General features: G+C 58.4%; 1 protein-coding gene across 12 annotated transcripts in view; it reads right to left on the reverse strand.

The window, feature by feature from the left end:
* The window catches only part of CHLSN (cholesin), a 150544-nt gene that overhangs the window by 23857 nt on the left and 109448 nt on the right, over positions 1 to 17239 (reverse strand). The window contains exons 1-2 of one of the 12 annotated variants that reach the window (XM_070484058.1): positions 6831 to 7350; positions 6504 to 6644 (exon numbers count right to left, since the gene is read on the reverse strand). The exons of 6 other annotated variants lie outside the window; for them this stretch is intronic. In XM_070484058.1, coding sequence (XP_070340159.1) covers positions 6504 to 6545 — 42 coding nt within the window. In that variant the 5' untranslated portion in view covers positions 6546 to 6644; positions 6831 to 7350. Of the gene's footprint in view, positions 1 to 702; positions 842 to 4947; positions 5149 to 6503; positions 6645 to 6830; positions 7351 to 7861; positions 8060 to 17239 lie in introns of those variants that run through there. 5 more of the 12 variants (XM_070484065.1, XM_070484064.1, XM_070484059.1 and 2 more) reach the window with 5 other exon arrangements.

Here is a 17239-nt window from a genome sequence, read left to right on the forward strand (position 1 = left end):
AAGGGAAGCGGTTGTGTTGAAGCCAGGCCCCCACTGGAAAAGAGGTGGCTCTCGATGGACACATGCTCTCCTGGCCCCCAGCTTCCTTGGCCTCCACCCCGTCTCATCCCCAGGGCTCATCCCTCCTGACCTCACCTGGAGCCTCCACTAGTCACATCTGCCCCACTGGACAGCCAGACAGAAGTGACGCCAGCACGGATGCCGTGCGCTCAGCCCGTTCCCACTCTCTGGGGGGTCTCCCCTTCCCTGGACCCCAGCCAAACATGGCAAGGAGCCGGCTGGAAGATGGAGGCAAGACTGCAGTGAACAGAGTGCATCCCAAGCCCGTACTATGCCACCCATGCCATATAGTCTGCACCATGCAGGATCAGAGATGCCGCTTTCCTCTCCAGTCCGACCTTGGGGCCAGATCCGAGCACGTCCCTGTGGCCTGCTGTCCATCTGCGGGAGGGGGGACCCGAAGGCAGCCCACATGCCCTGCTCTGCCGGGGACCCAGGGCCGCATGGAACGGGGGCAGAGGCTAGGCCCCTCTAGAAGCGCCGAGGGAAGTCAAGCCCTTTGCTCGAGCCTGATGCTGGCGGAGGGGGGAAGGGTCAGGAAGAGCAGGACCCGACAGGCAGGTGGGTCGCACCCAGAGCATGGCTGGGAGGAAGGGCTGCCGGACAGGGAGAGGGTAGGACTCCATCCCTGGGGGATCAGACCTCGTATTCCCCAGAAGCCTTTTCATGGTGGCAGCAGAACCAAGCTTCACCAGAAGTGGTTTCAAGGAGCATCGAACAGGGCGTCAGAAGACAGCGTGCGGCCCGGGTTCCCTCTCTTCATATACAAAGTGCCATCAGGTGGTGCTGCTGGGACAAAGGGCCTGGGGTGGAGCCAGGAGCACAGGGGTGCCGTCAGGCCACCCTCAGGCACAGGGCCCAGGAGAGAAGGACTCTTGGTGGCGGTGTTTTCTGATCGCCAGCGATCAGATGGTGCTGTTACTGGCTGATGGCCGTTGGATGGGGGCGCGCTTGGCCAGCTCCATTACAGCAGGGCCCAGGGGTGGGGGCTGGCCGCTGTGGGGCCTGGTGGGCCCATCGACTCCCACGGCCCCAGTTTTCAGCAGGGCAGGCCTCCACCCACCACCTTCCTACCCGTCACCAGGCAAAACCCATCAAGCGACAACCCTACAGAATTAGGATTTAGAAAAGTGTGTTAAAAACCACTGCCAATAAGTATGAGCGTGAGACAGGTGGTGCAGTAAAGCGCGCCCTTGCACAGCGCGAGGGCTGGGGTTTAGAATAACAGTGACCATGAGCCGTGGGGGCAGAAGCATGAGGAGCCTGCACCCCCTCCACTGGGGAGGACACAGGCATTGCCACAGGAGGCCTGACCGGGGGAGGACACGGGCACTGCCACTCGAGGCCTGACCGGGGAGGACACCGGGGCTGCCACTGGAGGCCTGACCAGGGGAGGACACGGGCACTGCCACTGGAGGCCTGACCGGGGAGGACACGGGCACTGCCACTGGAGGCCTGACCGGGGGAGGACACGGGCGCTGCCACTGGAGGCCTGACCGGGGGAGGACACGGGCGCTGCCACTGGAGGCCTGACCGGGGAGGACACGGGCGCTGCCACTGGAGGCCTGACCGGGGGAGGACACGGACGCTGCCACTGGAGGCCTGACCGGGGGAGGACACGGGTGCTGCCACTGGAGGCCTGACCGGGGGAGGACACGGGCGCTGCCACTGGAGGCCTGACCGGGGGAGGACACCAGGGCTGCCACTGGAGGCCTGACCAGGGAGGACACGGGTGCTGCCACTGCAGGCCTGACCGGGGAGGACACCGGGGCTGCCACTGGAGGCCCAGGCAGCAGATGGCACAGCTGCTGGGCTCGGCCCTCCGTCTGCAGATGTGGACAGAGCCCACATCCCTCAGAGAGCTGTCCTGCCCCAGAGTTGAGCCGTGAGGCTAGGGCAGAGCAAGGAGCCCTAACCACAGCCATCTGTCCGCAGCCCGTGCTGGTGGCTCTCCTGAAGTCACCACGGTGTCGGCTGACCCTTCCAGTTCCAGCCCTGAAGCCAACCGTTGCAGAGCCCAGAGCTCAGGGACAGAAGGGACTCTGGATTCTGGGCTCCAGAAAGCGAGCAGGACGTGCACCTGGAGGGAAGCTGGTCCTGCACCTGCAGCCCCCCAGATGGCGAGGACCCCCTTCCTTGCGGCTCCGACCCCAGGAGCCCTGACCCTGTGTGCTCCTGTCAGAGATTCCGTTCCCATGTGAAGACCAGACTGTAATCAGACTGACTGCCCCAATGATGAAAATTCAGAAGGGTAACTCACGGTAGCAAATGACTTTTCTAAAAATAATGAAGAACAAGAGGGAGCGTTTCCCACAAATTCTTAAAGAAACTTTTTATTTTGAGATGACCAGTAGCACACTCAGCTCTGAGGGGTGAGCAGAGCCCTCTGGCAGGCTTCCCCAGCGGGAACGCCGCACAACGAGAGCCGAGGCCGCAGGCGGACCGACGGGGCCTTCCTAATCAACAATCAGAAACAGTCAACACTCAGCCGACACAAGACAGGCGGGTACAAACCGAGACGCCCTCTAAAGGCTATTTTCCCCAAACTCCCTCCTGCCGCCCCCAAATGGCCAACCTAACAGGGGAGGGATACCGAGTCACTTCCTTGCTGTGCATGAATAGAACAAAATAAAACGTCCCCCCTCCACGCTGTTTGCAGTATCCTGATTACAACTAAAACAACTTCAGGAAATCTGCACATCATCCGTTCAGGAAGCTGCCGCTGTGACAGACTAACCAGCTGCTACCGACACGGCCGAGTCACCAGGGCTGGGAGGCTTGGCCGGGCTCCGCGGGTCCTGAGGCGTCTGAGCAGTGGGCACGGCGCCCTCCAGGGTCCTGGGCTGGTGCTGGCGCTGACACTGAGGCAGACACGGGCTCTGGCCTCGGGGAGCTCACGGCCGGATGTAAGTGAGCTCCTGGAGGACAGGGAGAGCGGCTGCCACGGTCCCAGGGGCTGTCCAGGGCGGAGGCCTCCTCAGAGCGCGGCTCCTCGATGCAGACGCCTGTGTGACACGGTGGGGTCTGCGGACCCTTCTCAGAAGGAAGGTTTTAAATGCAAGAACCAGAACACACAAGACACACGGGGCCCAAGCTGAAACAGATCTCAGACATAAGAGAGAACCACCTATGTTGCACTGACGCATCCATGGCGGGTCCGGTAACCAGATAACGGGGAGGTGGACCAAGTGCAGGTGACACTGTGAGATGTCCCCCCATAAGGAGCCATGGGAGCGCACGTGCCCCGCACAGGTCCTGCCAGGGCCAGCGTGGCCTGCTGCCACCCTGCACAGCGGGAGGAGACACTGAATTCCACCTAAAGGTAGTGGAAACAGTTGTTTGTCCTTATCCAGGCTCCAGCTCCCTGAATTTGAGACAGGGTTAGGAACAAAACCCCAGCCAGGGCCCAGCCCCCAGCCCTGAGCTCTAACACCACACAGGACGACTCAGAAAGGCCAGGCTCTCTGGGTGGGACCCCACAGGCTCCTCCGAGGAAGAGCGCTCCCTTCTCCCCTGCGTTTCCCCTGTCCCAATTCACCCGCCCCCAGTCTCATTCCGCCCAGGCCTTGGAGGATACGAGGAAAACGGCTGGACCCTGTTCCCAGAAACACGCACACGCACACGTCACAGGCCTCGGCCTGCAGAATCCCCACGGAGCCGACCTCCTGGTCTAGAGAGGAGGAGACGAGGGTTTCCAGGGGTGAGGTCTTGTTCCCGGTCACAGCACGAGGAGGGGGCTGACAGTGGACCCGCCTCGCTCTCCTGGCTGGACAGAGTTCGAGTTCAGAACTGAAAGCCAGACTCAAGGCTCAGCTCCTGCGGGCAGGAGCCACCGGCCCTGATCAGAGTGCGCAGAACAAAGGCTCCACATGGGCACAGAGCCGCTGCCCACGGCTTCACAGCACAGCTTTGTGCTCAGCGGGCTGCGTGCAACACACACCCCACGAACCGGCAAACACAACTGCGGGCCACAGAACCCCTGTGGTAGCTGGGGCTGCACTTGAGAAAAAACACCAGAAGACGTAACGCTCATCCTGCCTCTCTGTTAGCCCAAGGATTCAGATGCAAGTCTGTTATGGAAAAGCCATAAGGCACAAGATGTGCAGAGCTGGGCACCAACACCAGCGGGGAGACGAACAGCCCTACAAAGCTGTTCACTTGTCCACAGGGCTCCAGTGAGCCGGGACCAACGCAGGACTGGGCTTTCCCAAAGCTGTGCTGTGACCACCTTCTCAGTCTGTGTGGCGACAGCACATCCCAAGCCAGCAGGGACAACCTCTCTGCCAGCTGGGGGACCTCGGATCCTTGGCCCACTCCAGGCCTGCAAGACAGGGACAAGGAACATAACCCCCTCTGCCCTCTGCCAGGTGACACCACCGGTGTCGCACAGGGCCCTGTGGTCTCACCCCTCCCTCGGCCTGCAGTTGGTGGGAGCCTCCAGCCACGAGGAATGCTTCTGGACAGGAGGGGGCCCTAGGCTGCCTGCCCCAGACAGCACACTCTCACAAAGATCAGATTAGGTTTCCAGAAACACAAAGTCCGGAGACACTGTGGGCTGCCATTTGCACTCAGCACAGACTCCGTCTCACAGGCCGTCTCCCCGCTCGGGCAGTCACGGCGTGTCCAGCCCCGTCCCTGGAGGGCCCCTCTCAGTGGAGGCAGACACACGGACGGATGACAGAGGAGCAAGGGCTCCTGGGAGGGAGAGGGCGGGAAGATCCCCGCTCTCCTCAGAGGCTGTGAGCTGGGAGGGGCCTGTGGGGAAGCCCCCACATTCCTGTCTGGAGGGGAGGAGCACAGCTGTGCCCATGGGGACTTGGGCCGACGGGCAGAGCCACACACGGCAATGTCGGCGAGAGCCCAGCACACGTCACTTTCCCTGTTTACCTTACAGGCCAGAGGGAGCCAGTCAACAAACAGCCCTGCTGCAGCTCAGTCCCGCCGGGAGGAGTTCCAACAGCCGCCCGTCCCAGCAGGTGCAGCACAGTGGACCCTGACAGGCACGGGCAGGTCAGCGCTGTCACTAGGGGCACAGGGCCCGCCAACAGCACTGGTCCAAAGTGGAACCAGTCAGTTCCAGCACCCCCTCCACCAGAGCACGGTCTGGGACGGTCGTCAGGGCAGAGCGCGTGCCTGGTGCCTCAGGGGACAGAAGTGAAGAGCTGCAGGCGGAGACAGAGGGACACCACGCGAACAGGCTGAGCTGTGGCTGAAGCACTGCCTCTGAGGCTGGGGACACGGGAAGCAGGACAGGAGAGGCGTGTGGAAGCGGAGCAGACGCGGGCCTGTGGGAGGTGACCAGCAGCACGGCGACCCCGGCAGTGGACGCGGGGGTCAGTAGACCGGGGAGGAGCACTGGCTTGGACACAACTCAAAGGACATGCTCAGACGAAAACGGTGGGTGCACAGCAGGTGGGGAGAGCACACCGGCTCACAGGCCTGGCCCACACCCATGAGCTACGCCAGGCCAACTGCTCACGTGCTGCTGAAGGCTGGGGACACAGTCCTCGGGGCTGCTGAGGTCTCAGACAAGATCGCAGACCACAATGGCAAAGGGGGGCCGAGGACAGGACGCCAGTGACGACACAACACATTTCATCAGGGGAACGTCCAGTCCACAAAAAAACGAGGCTGATGAAAGGGCCACGGGATCGACTCAGCATCCGGCTGTTCCCATTTCCGGAGGGGCTACCTGACGCCCCTGAAGAAGGAGGGTCAGCGTCTCTTCTCACCAGGCCTTTACGGGAGAGTGGCCTTCACCTGTGAGGTGTCAGCAGGAACCTGGCTCCTTCTGGGAAGGTCCTGGGAAGAGGCTGCTTGGCCCTCGCTCCCTGCCTCCCTGAGACCACCCACAGCCGGGAGGCAGCCCTGGGCCCTCTGCCTTCAAGGCCTCCCATGAGCTGGCACAGGACACGAAGCCCCAGGGTACTGCCAGGGCCAGTGGACCCCACAGCCCTCCGCAGCTGCGCAGACAAGGTGGGCACTGCTGCCCTCAAGGGAAATGGGTAAGTGCTCGGCAGAAGCAGGGCCCACGTGGGGGCTCCTGCCTCCCGGGTGGGTCTTCCTGGACCTCCAGATGACAGAGGACACCTCCCCTGGTCACCCCTACCGCCCACCCTCACCGCCTCCCAGAGTCTCAGCTATGCCTTCAGGTTGATTTCGCCCACATGCAGGGGAGGCGAACAGGCCCTGCTGGCCGCCCTCTGCAGGAGTTTGTACCCCCAAGCGGAGGACCACCGTCTGGGCCCTCATTAGATCAGCCCACACAGCCGCTCCCCACCTCCTTTATTACTAGTGGTCCATGCAGAGCTGGGGCCGGGCGTGGACCGTCAGTTACCGCCTCCAGGCCCCAGCAATAACTGGAGGGAAGGCAAAGGTCACACACAGTCCTGCTCTGTCGCCAACAGAAGGCACCTGGCTCTGCGGCTCCGGGCCACACCCACCTCCTTCCCAGATGTCCAATTTCCAATCTGCCTCCAGGTCATCGGTGGTGGGACTGACCGGGACTCGGAGGGTGCCTGCCTGCCTGTTGTCTTTACCTAGGAGATGCCATTCTGGCAGGCTGCCGGCCAGCACGGGCAGAGCTGGAGGAAAGCGAAGGGCCGGAGTTGTAACGAGCCTGGAAATAACCTTGAACACACTCCAAATGCACTTCTCAACTTCCTCAAACCCAGCTGACAGTCACCCCTCATCTGACAGCCCTGATCTTGCCATTTTAATGAAAATTGGCTTCTTAATGCCTGAAAATCGCATTTCACAAAGACATCTACCTCCCCACCTCGGTGGAGGTGGCTGGGGCTCCGGGAGCAGGCACAGAATGCGAGCTCCCCCGCGGCGGCCGACGTTGCTTCCCTCAAAGCAAAAACAACAATTTCACACGATTTTCAGATACATTTTCATCCCGTCTCAATTCAGCAGTCTCTGGACTGCCTTCTTCTTCGGTGGCCTTTGCACCTTGTGTCACTAGAACAGAAAAGCACCGTGACTTTGGGTACAAAGTGAACAGCCCAATCTCAGGGGCCCCTTCCTACCCCACTGTCACCCCAGGCGTTGAGGGGTCCAGCCGCCCCCCGGGCCCTGCAGGAACGGCACCACCTCTCCACCCAGACTGCAGGCCGCTGGGGGCCTGCAAAAGGCTGAGACGTGGGGGAAAAAACCAAAAGGAAACACGTTATTGGCTCAAGATAAAAAAAACAGCAAAACCAAAGCAAACGCTTCATTAAACGTCTGCGAAGTACATCACTGTCAACTCCAGGAATCATTAAACGCAATTCCCCAAATCACTCCACCCCATTTGCAAACTATCTATGGGTTAGGTTTTTCTCCCTTCGCAAGAATTCCTGGATGCACACAACGAATTAAAAAGAAAGAAATCACAGTGCCAAGCAATAATCCACAAGCAAATAATTTCACAAGCGACACGGGGACCACCCCGGCGGGTCCTGCCGCAAACACCGGGATCCGATGCGCGGCGGGGGCGGGCCTTGCAGGGCAGGAAGGCCCGGGGCTACGGGGACCCCAGCCCGTCACAGCCGGAGGGCCGCACCCTCCGGGGCAGGAGGGCCGCGACGGCCGGGTCAGGGGCGCACTGGCCGGACCACGCCCGGCCCTGCGGACGCAGCTCGGCCCCGAGCCGCCCGCGGGAGGGTGCGCCCGGCTCGGCCCCGGGGCCGGACACGTCGGCGGCGGCGCGGGGCGCGGGGAGGGCCGCCCGGGGGACGCGCGGCGGGCCGGGGTCCGGGCGCAGGGCCGCCCCCGCCGGCCCCCTCCCCGCGCGCCCTCTCCGGGCCGGCGCACTGACCTCGCGTCCAGGCCGTCGGGTCCGCCAGGCCGGCCGCAGCCCGCGCGCACTGCGCATGTCAGGCCGGCCGGCGGCTGGAACCAGATCCAGCCGGCCCCGCGCTGACGCCAGCGCGCCGGCGCGCGGCCTGTGGGCGTGGCTCGTGCGGTGGGCGTGTCTCCGGTGATGGGCGGAGCCCGGAGGTGGGCGGGGCCGGCGGCCGCACGTGGGCGCGGACCCCCTGCCCGGCCTGGTCTGTGTGGCTCGCGGAGTCAGGGCAGGATGACTGCCCGGCTAAACCACCATGCCAGGTGCCAGGTTCCTCATTGAACGAGGTTGTTGAGACGGCAAACCGGGGCTCGGGGCAACTTCTGTCCACAGCTGGGCAGCCAACTGGCAGAACAGTGGCCAGACCCAGGAGTCTCCCTGTCCCCAGGCCCTGCTTCCAACTCTCCCCACCCTGCAGTGGGGCTAGACTCCCTGGCAGCACCCCCAGGTGGGAGGCAGGAAAAGCACCTGGTGCAGTGCCCCCCAGCTGCTCCCCATTTCTTTGCCCATCACAGGACCCAAGTCTGAGTGACCTGCAGGCTTTGGTCCAGAGTGCTGTCATCCCCACGTCTCCACCACCCGCAGCAAGGAACCCTCGTCCCCTTGAACCTGGCCTGCTTTCTCCTCCCCAGGGCCTTTGCACACACCACCTTGCCTGCAGTGCTCACAGCTGGTCCTCCTCGCTTCAGATCCCATGTCGATCCTCAGGGAAACCTCTGCCTCACCTACAGAGCACCCTCCCAACACCACAGCCCCCAGCACTCCCAAGGTGGTGACATAACAACCCCCTAGAGGTCTGTGATTAATGTCCAGTCCCTCCATACGGTGAGCTCCACAGGGGAAGGGCTGTGTCTGCTCAGCACTACACTGACATCACCCAACAAAAACCAGGTGCTCAGCAGAGGCTCTTGTCAGGAGCCTGCCCAGACCACCCCAGGCCTGCAGCAGGCTCGGGAGGTGTGGCTGGGTCCAGGGGGGCTGTCCTTGGCCCGTCTCACCCACCTCTCTGGCAAACGTCAGCCGCCGGGCGTCCGGGGACGCGCTGTACTCTGGCTGCTGAGGCATGCTCCGGAAACCGTTTCTTCACTTGCCCACTGTGCCCCGGCTGGCAGTGTGGGCTTCCTGCTCTGGGTGTGGGTGTCCCAGCTGGATAAGGATCTCCAAGGGACCAGAGCCAAGGCCCCATCTTTTTGTGCTTTTCCTCTTGGCTCTTTCAGCGCTACCCACAGGCCCATCCACACAGAGGCTTGCTCAATAGTGGCGGTGGGGACAGGCCCACAGGGACTGCAGAGGCCTGGAAGGATGGCAGGAGGAGGTCGGGTGGGAAATTGCCTGCCCACTACCAAGGCCTCTGTGCTGAGTGTGCTCACCTGCGCAACTTGTTTAATCCCTGGGATGCTGGTGTGGGCACTCCCACTCTACAGATAAGGAAACTGAGACTCGGAAATGGAAAAAAAAAAAAAGACACCACTTTCCAAGATTGCCAGTCTCACGGAATAGACTCAGTTCTGGGTTTCCTGGGTCCCGCGGGATCTGCGAGCTCATTGTGTGGTGTATCCCCAGTGTCAATCCTCTCACCCAAGAACCTCAGATCTGGGTTCTCTGCCCCACTGTCTGGTTCCGGTGACTGCATGGGCCGCCTTGGGAGACTGGACAGAGAGCAGAGCCAGAGAGAGCTGGACTGGTGGCAGGGTGGACGGGCACAAAGGTGCTGGCTGAGGACGCCACACATGGGGACATGTGGCTCAGAGTGGGCTTCACTCCCTCCTCCAGCCACCTTGTTACCCACACTTCACAGCTGAGGCAAGGGAGGCTCGGCGGGGGTGTGAAACGTGCCAGGGACCCAGTGTTCCCTCCTAGGCCCTTCTCTGCCCAGCCTGTAGGACATGCTGTTCCCCGAGGCCACATGCAGAGACCTGGGGCTGGCAGGTGGAGCTGCCCCTAGCAGTCATCTGTCCCGGGGCCTTGTCAGAGAGCAGCAGGCACAGGGCCGCTCACTGCACCCCTGGGGTTCAGCAGAGGGGCCCCAAGAGGCATGGTGCCCAGTTCAGCCCCAAGAGCCTTTGCAGGCGAGGCCCAGCTGTGGAGTGGGAGAGGCCTGCCCACTGTGTGAACCAGGAAGCAGTGGCTGGCCCACCCCGCGGGAGCCCAGAGACCCTCGAACCCCACCCCCAGGCACCTGAGCTTGGTAGCTGTGGTCAGGAAGAGCGAGTATAAGATGGGGGCCGGCACGCCCTCCGTGCATACTTGTGAACAACGTCTTCACACGAGACTCCCCCCTAAGAGCAAAGGACGCCGTAGGGTACATGGCAGACAAAATTGCCTGCTGCCCCATGTGAAACGTTTGTGTCCCCTCGGAATTCAGCCTGACCCCGGGGGATGGTGTTTGGAGGCGGGCTCCGGGGTGATGCAGGCCATGGGGTGGGGCCTCAGGATGGGATGGGTGCCCTGATCACGGAGGCCCCGCAGAGCTCCCCGCCCTCGGCCACGTGAGGACGCAGCGAGAAGACAGCCGTCTGTGAACCAGGCCCTCACCAGAACCCGACCTGCAGGCACCTCGATCCTGGACTTCCAGCCTCCAGACTGGGAGAAATAGTGTCTGTTGTTTACAAGGCCCTCAGCCTGTGGTCTCTGGTACAGCAGCACCTGTCCACAGCGAGATTCCATCAGAAGACTCAGGAGAAGAATTCGGTAGGAGAGGCGGAAAGTGGGTTTATTCATATTTTGTCATTTAAAATGGTTGGGGGAGGATGGAGGTCAAGGAAAATGGCGCTGGGAAGGTGGCAGTTGAGGAGAGACCCAGAGGTGAGGGGACGGCCCTGGGATATTTGGGAAGGAGGTGGTCCAGGCAGAGGGGACAGCAAGCACCCAATCCTGGGGAGGGGGCACAGAGGTCCCTATGAGCCAGAGAAGCCAGGGTGGCTGGGGCAGGGCGGGTATACAGCAACCCGGCCGGGCTGGCGTTCTGGAAATTGCCACCTTCCCCCAGAGCCACTGAGAATTAGCTTTCAAAACCAGCATGCCAGGTACTCCAAGATCACGTGGTCATCCTGAGTCATTAAGGAAAGAAGAAATATGTCTGACATAGACATCATTAACCAGAATGTTTGGTCCATCAGCGTGCCCGATTTCCGGGGCGTGCCACTTCCCGGACAACCATCGCCGGAGAGATGTGCTGGAGTTTGAAACACCCACTGGGATGCAGACAGCCGCTCCCAGCCTACCAAGCACCCGCCCACACCGCTGCCTCCCGCTCAGCCCTGCCAGCAGGGACAGGCCCTCCGGGAAGCAACCTGTTTAGTGGATGGAAAGTATGTGCAGGGGGAGCAGCAGTGAAGCCCCAGCCCCGGTGAGCGGGGTTTGCTGTCAGCCACAAGCAAGAGGAAGCCAGGCGAAGTACCACTGGAGGCCGTCAAGGCCGGCCCAGCCCCTCAGCCCTCCAGAGACAGCCAGGCTCTCGTCTCTCGGCCGGCTCGACCCCTCCCTCTCTCCGGCATGGCAGGGCCTCGCTGTCACTAAGGTTGTGGATGGTCTTTGGGAGATGGAGGCCCCAGACGCCTCCGATTCCAGAACCTCTTATCCGAGCCCAAATGGTTTCACTGGAGTTCTTTTAAACCCTTGAAGAAGAATTCAGGCCCATTCTATACAGTCTCTTCCAGAAACGGAAGAGGAGGGGTCACTTTCCAATTCCTTTGATGTGGCCAGTATTCCCCTGAAACCAAAGCCAGACAAAACCACTGCAAAAGAAAGTAAACCACAGACCCAAATTCCTCATAAATATCAACGCAAAAATCCTATCCATCGATGTATAAAACAATTATACACCAAGACTGAGCGGAGTTCATTCCAGAGATGCAATGTTGGTTCAACTTTCAAGAATCAATCTATATAATTCACTCTATCAACAGGCTAAAGGAGAAATATCCCATGATCGTATCAATTGATACAGAAAAAGCATTTGACGAAATTCGAAACCCATCCATGATATAAATTCTCAGAAAACTAGTAATAGAAGGGAGATTCCACAATGTGATAAATAACATCTATAAACTGTGCCTCCCCTACTACATCAGGCAGAAGGCAAGGATGCCCACTTGCGTCACTGCGGTTCAGCACAGGACGAGAAGTTCTAGCCAGCGCGACAAGGCAAGGAAAGGGAATTGAAGGCATTCGGACTGGAAAGGAAGAAATAAAACTGCCTATATTTATAGATGGCGTGATGCTCAACAGAGAAAATCCCCAAGGAATGTAGAAAATAAGTCCTGCAACTCATGAGTGAGTCCAGCAAGATTGTAGGACAAGATCAGCACACAAAAGGCAACTGTATTTCTATCCATGAGCAATGGGCGCTCGGTAAACGAAAATTTAAAATACACCACCGTTTACAATTGCTCAAAAAGACAGAAATAGTCGTAAATCTAATAAAACATGCACAGGACCTGTATGCTGAAAACTAAAAAAGAAACCAAAGAAGATCTAAATAAATGGAGAGACACACCGTGTTCATGGATCGGAAGACGACAGAGCCAAGAGGTCAATTCTCCCCAAGTCGAGATGCAGGTTTAAGCAGTTCCTACGAAACCCCAGCATGATGTCTTGTAGGTATGTACAAGATCATTCTGAAATTTGTATGGAAAGGGAACGGAGCTAGAATAGCTAGAACAATTTTGACAAAGAAGAATAAAGATTTCCAGACTTAGTATGTAGCTACAGTAACCAAGACAGTGTGGCATTGGCGGAGAGGCACACGTATGAGTAGAGAAGAATAGAGAACCCCGAAATTGCCCCATGTTAGCAATCTGAGTTTGACAAAGGTGTGAAAGCAATTCGGTGGAGGAAAGTGAGTCCTGTCAACAAACGTTGCTGGAGCGACAGGATGTCCACAGGCAAAAAAAATAAACCTGGAGCCAAAGAAGATAGACAGATGCAAATAAACATACGAAAAACGCTCAATATCATGTCATTAGGAACCGCAAATTAAAACGAGATGCCACCACACACCTGTCAGAGTGGCCAAAACCCAGAGCCCAGACAGCACCAGGCGCTGCGAGGCTGGGGGCACCAGCCCCTCTCATCCGTCACTGGGGGGAGCGCAGAACGGAGCAGCCACCTTGGAAGACAGTTTGGGGGTTTCTCACAAAACTAAACACACTCTTACCACACGACCCAGCCATGGCGCTCCTTGGTATTTACCCAGAGGAGCTGAAAACGTCAGTCCCCACAGAAACCTGCAAACGAGGGTTTACGGCAGCTTTATTCACGACTGCCGAGACCTGGAAGGGACCGAGATGTCCTTCAGGAGATGACGGATAAATAAACCGTGGTCCATCCAGACAACGGAACAGGATTCAGAGCGAAAAAGAAAGGAGCTATCGAGCCAGGAAAAGACCTGGAGGAACCTTAAACGCATATCATTAAGTGACAGAAGCCAATTTTGAAAAGGCTCCGTCTGTAGGATTCCAACTCGGTGACATTCTGGAAAAGGCCAAGCTATGGAGACAGTAAACAGAGGAGCGGTTGCCGGTGGGGAGGAGGGAGAGATGAACAGGTGAGCCCAGGGGGCTTTGAGGGCAGTGAAACTACTCTGGGGGGGACCATAATAGCGGACACACGTCATCGTACATTTGTCCAAACCCACAGGACGCACGACACCGAGAGCGAACCCTAATGTGGACGGTGGACTCTGGGTGATGATGACGTGTCCGTGTAGGTTCATCAGTGGTGACAAACGTACCATCAGATGGGGGTGCCGACAGTGGAGGAGGCTGTGTGTGTGAGGGGGCAGGGGGCATATGGGAAATCTTTGTTCCTTCGCTCAATTTTACTGTGAACCTAAAACAGCTCGAAAAATAAAGACTGTTTTAAAAAACTTGACATAAACCTCACAAAGATGAACTCAAATGGATCACAGATTTAAATGTCAAACGTAAAACCATAAAACTTTTAGAGGCAAACATAGGAGAGAATCTCTGGGACCTAGGAACTAGTGACGAGTTCTTAAACATGACACCTAAAGCAGATCCATTAAATAAATAAACAGTCAATAAACCAGACTTCATCATGACTGAAAAACCTCTAGCTCTGTGAACGGCCTTGTTAAGAGGACATAAAGACAAGCTGTGGACTGGGACACAATATTTACAAACCCCGTATGGAAGAGAAGTCTCATGTCGAGAATGTATAAGGAACTTTCAACACTCAGCAGTAAAAAACAAACCACCCCATTAGAAAGTGGGAAAGAGACATTTCATCAGAGAAGACGCATGGATGGCAAAGAAGTCCAGGAGAAGATGCTTGGCATTGCCGGGCCCCGGGGAAGAGCCGACAACAGTGACAACACTCGGTGCTGGCGAGGAGGCGGGGAACGTGGGCCCCCCGTGGCGGGGGTTGCAACACAGGACAGCCACCCTGGAGAACAGCTTGGTTGTCTCTTAAAAAGCTAAACATGCAGGGACCATGTGACCCAGGAGTCAAGACGTGAAAACTTGTGTCCACGCAAAAACCTGTGCACAGTTGTGCGGCAGCTTTATTTGTAATAGCCAAAACCCGGACACAACAAAATGACCTAAATTGGTGAATCATCAAGCACACTCAGGCGCCTCCATAGCGTGGAATCCTGAGGGCGATAAGGAGGAACGGACTGCTGACGCACACGAGAGCTCGGCGGGTCCCAGGGCATCAGGAAGAATGAAAAGGGCCAACCCCAGGGATCCACACTGCAGGATTCCATTTACACGACACCCTCAAAAGGACACAATCAGAGCAGATCAGTGGCTGCCAGGACGAGGGAGGGGAGTGGAGACACCGCGAGGGCGAGCTCCGTGCTGGAGGAGCCGTCCTACGTCTGAGCACATGGTTGTGGTCGTGGTGGCCCCACATCTCCACATGTGGGATAAACTGACACAGAGCCACACACGCACTCTGGGCCAATGCCAAGGACAGTTCCCCTGGTTTTGCTTTTGTCCCAGAGTTACGTAAAATGTAACCACCGGGGAAAAGTGGGTGAAGGGTACAAGGGACCTCTTTGTGCTATTTTTGCAACTTCCTGGGAATCTGTAATGATTTAAAAACAAAAAGTTAAAAAAAAAAAAGATAAGAGAACAGAAAGCCAACCTAAGAAACAACTTTTGTGCCTCCAGTCGGGGGGCTGTGCAACAGGGGGCGGGGGCGTGGCTCAGAGGCATATCTTGGTGACAGCCCCACACTCAAGGCAGATGCAGTAAGGCCACCGGAGGGGTTGGGGGATGGGGGCAGGTCCACCTGTCTAGCTCAGCCCTTACCTGGCTCCAGGCCTGCACGAATGCCCAGCACCCAGCCCTGGGCCCCGAGCCCACGTTTTTCTGTGCAGCAAGCCTGGGAGTACCCTTCCCCTGCCTTCATTCCGACAGGCTGCATTGGGCCAACCAGACAAACCCCCCCCCCACCCCCGCCTCCCCGGAAGCCTCCGTCAGCACATTGGCACATTGGGAACTGTCCTCCCCACGCGGCTGGGCCAGATCTGGACACTGGGGTCCTCTGTTGTGGAGATGGCCACCCTTCTAGCTTCAGCGCTTCCTGCTTCTCGGGCAAAAGACAGCAGCCACGTCCTATCGCACAGGGACCGGCAAACTCCTGGATGAGCAGCTGAAGTCCAGATGCCCAGTGCCAGCTGTTTAAAGTGAACTTCGGGATGCGCACTCCTTCCACTCCGGCGAGGAAGCGCGTCCGCATGCACTATTCTTGACGTTGATTAAAGGTTGGGAAAGAGAAAAAATAAACTCCCAGAATAAAGATCCTTGCTCTTCCCCTCCCTAACCACGGTTCTGAGGCATCCGTGCTGAGTCGCACGTCTGAGGTCTCAACTGTTGGCCGCGGCACTGGATCTGGAAGCCGATGGGCTTCTGCCCTGGACGAGGGCGCTGAGCACGTCAGGGCAGCGGACAAAGAGGTGACTCTGCCAACCTACCGGGGATATGCTGGGCGCCGGGTTTCAAACGAGTCAAAGAGGGAAAAGCGAGTTCCCTCTGCCGGCACCAGGAGGTGGAGGATGTGGCCACGTCTGCAACGAAGATGCACCTCTCCCAGCAGGAGCCAGGCGCTGCCCTCGGCTCTCTGAACCCCATGATGGCTCCCAGTGACATGTGGGGGTCTATGGAGGGGGGAGTCTGCCCGGGCTGCGGAGCGAGGAACGACGTGGGACCGGGACTCGCACTCGGGTCTGACCGTGCCTCGAGGAGTCGCCCTCTCTCTTCCATTCCCTCGCGCTTGTCTTCTCCCTCTGTTATTATGGGAAATTTCCAACATACACAAGAGTGGAAGAGTCTAATGCAGCCCCGTGTTCAGCAGTGGGGCCCATCTATCCCTCCCACCCTCTCCTCCGGTGACTTCAAAGCCAGCCCCAGATACCCTATCATTGCTTCAGCACGTGCTCCAAACACTTCAGCGCAGAGCTTTCTTATATATTCTGCGCACGCGTGCACACACACACACACACACACACGACCACAGCAGAACAGCTTCCTAAGTAACGGGACGTGGTTACTGACGGTATTGTCTGGAAGCTGGACTGTGAGTTCTTCCAGTCTAAAAATGGGGCAGAAGAGTTTGATCCAATGAGTCCAGTGAAATGTTCAGCTGTCCTCCGACTTCAGGGACGTGTTCACTCGACTCCTTGGGAGGGGCCTGCTGGGCTGCGTGTTACTGCTGGCCCCCCAATTCGGGGAGCAGCTCGCCAAGGACCCCCATGACCAAACTCCTGCCATTTTTTCAGCTGTGAGCTCAAGATCCAGCCTCTAGGGCGGCCCCGCTGGCCTAGTGGTTAACTTCGGCATGCTCTGCTTTGGCGGCCAGGGTTTGGCTCCCGGGTGTGGACCTACACCACTCGTCTGTCAGTGGCCATGCTATGGTGGCTCACATACAAAATAGAGGAAGATGGGCACAGATGTTAGCTCAGGGCAAATCTTCCTCAGCAAAAAAAAAAGTTAATAAATAAAAAGATCCAGTTTCTAAAAAACAGACCTACGGAAAGTGCCCCTTGTGACCACTGCAATTCTTCCCTCTCCACCACCACTCAGAGGGCCATGAGAGATACCTGCCCCTATAACAGTGTGAGGGGTTGGGGGAACCCCCTGAGGTCCACAGGGCGGGCCGCACAGAGACAGCAGCACAGCAGACGCACTGACGGGTCCCTTCACCTTCAGATCGGGGGTATGAGGGGCCCACCAAAGTGCTCTGACCCCAGTACAAATCTGGGTCCCACCACGTGACAGCTGCGTGACCCTGGGTAGGTATTTCGTCTCCCAGGGTCTCAGTTTCCCCATCTGCAAAGTGGAGCCGAGGAAGCTTCCGTGGAGAGCCGACGCTGCCCCAGCG

This window comes from Equus asinus, chromosome 14 (assembly GCF_041296235.1).
Source record: "Equus asinus isolate D_3611 breed Donkey chromosome 14, EquAss-T2T_v2, whole genome shotgun sequence".
Classification (NCBI taxonomy): domain Eukaryota; kingdom Metazoa; phylum Chordata; class Mammalia; order Perissodactyla; family Equidae; genus Equus; species Equus asinus.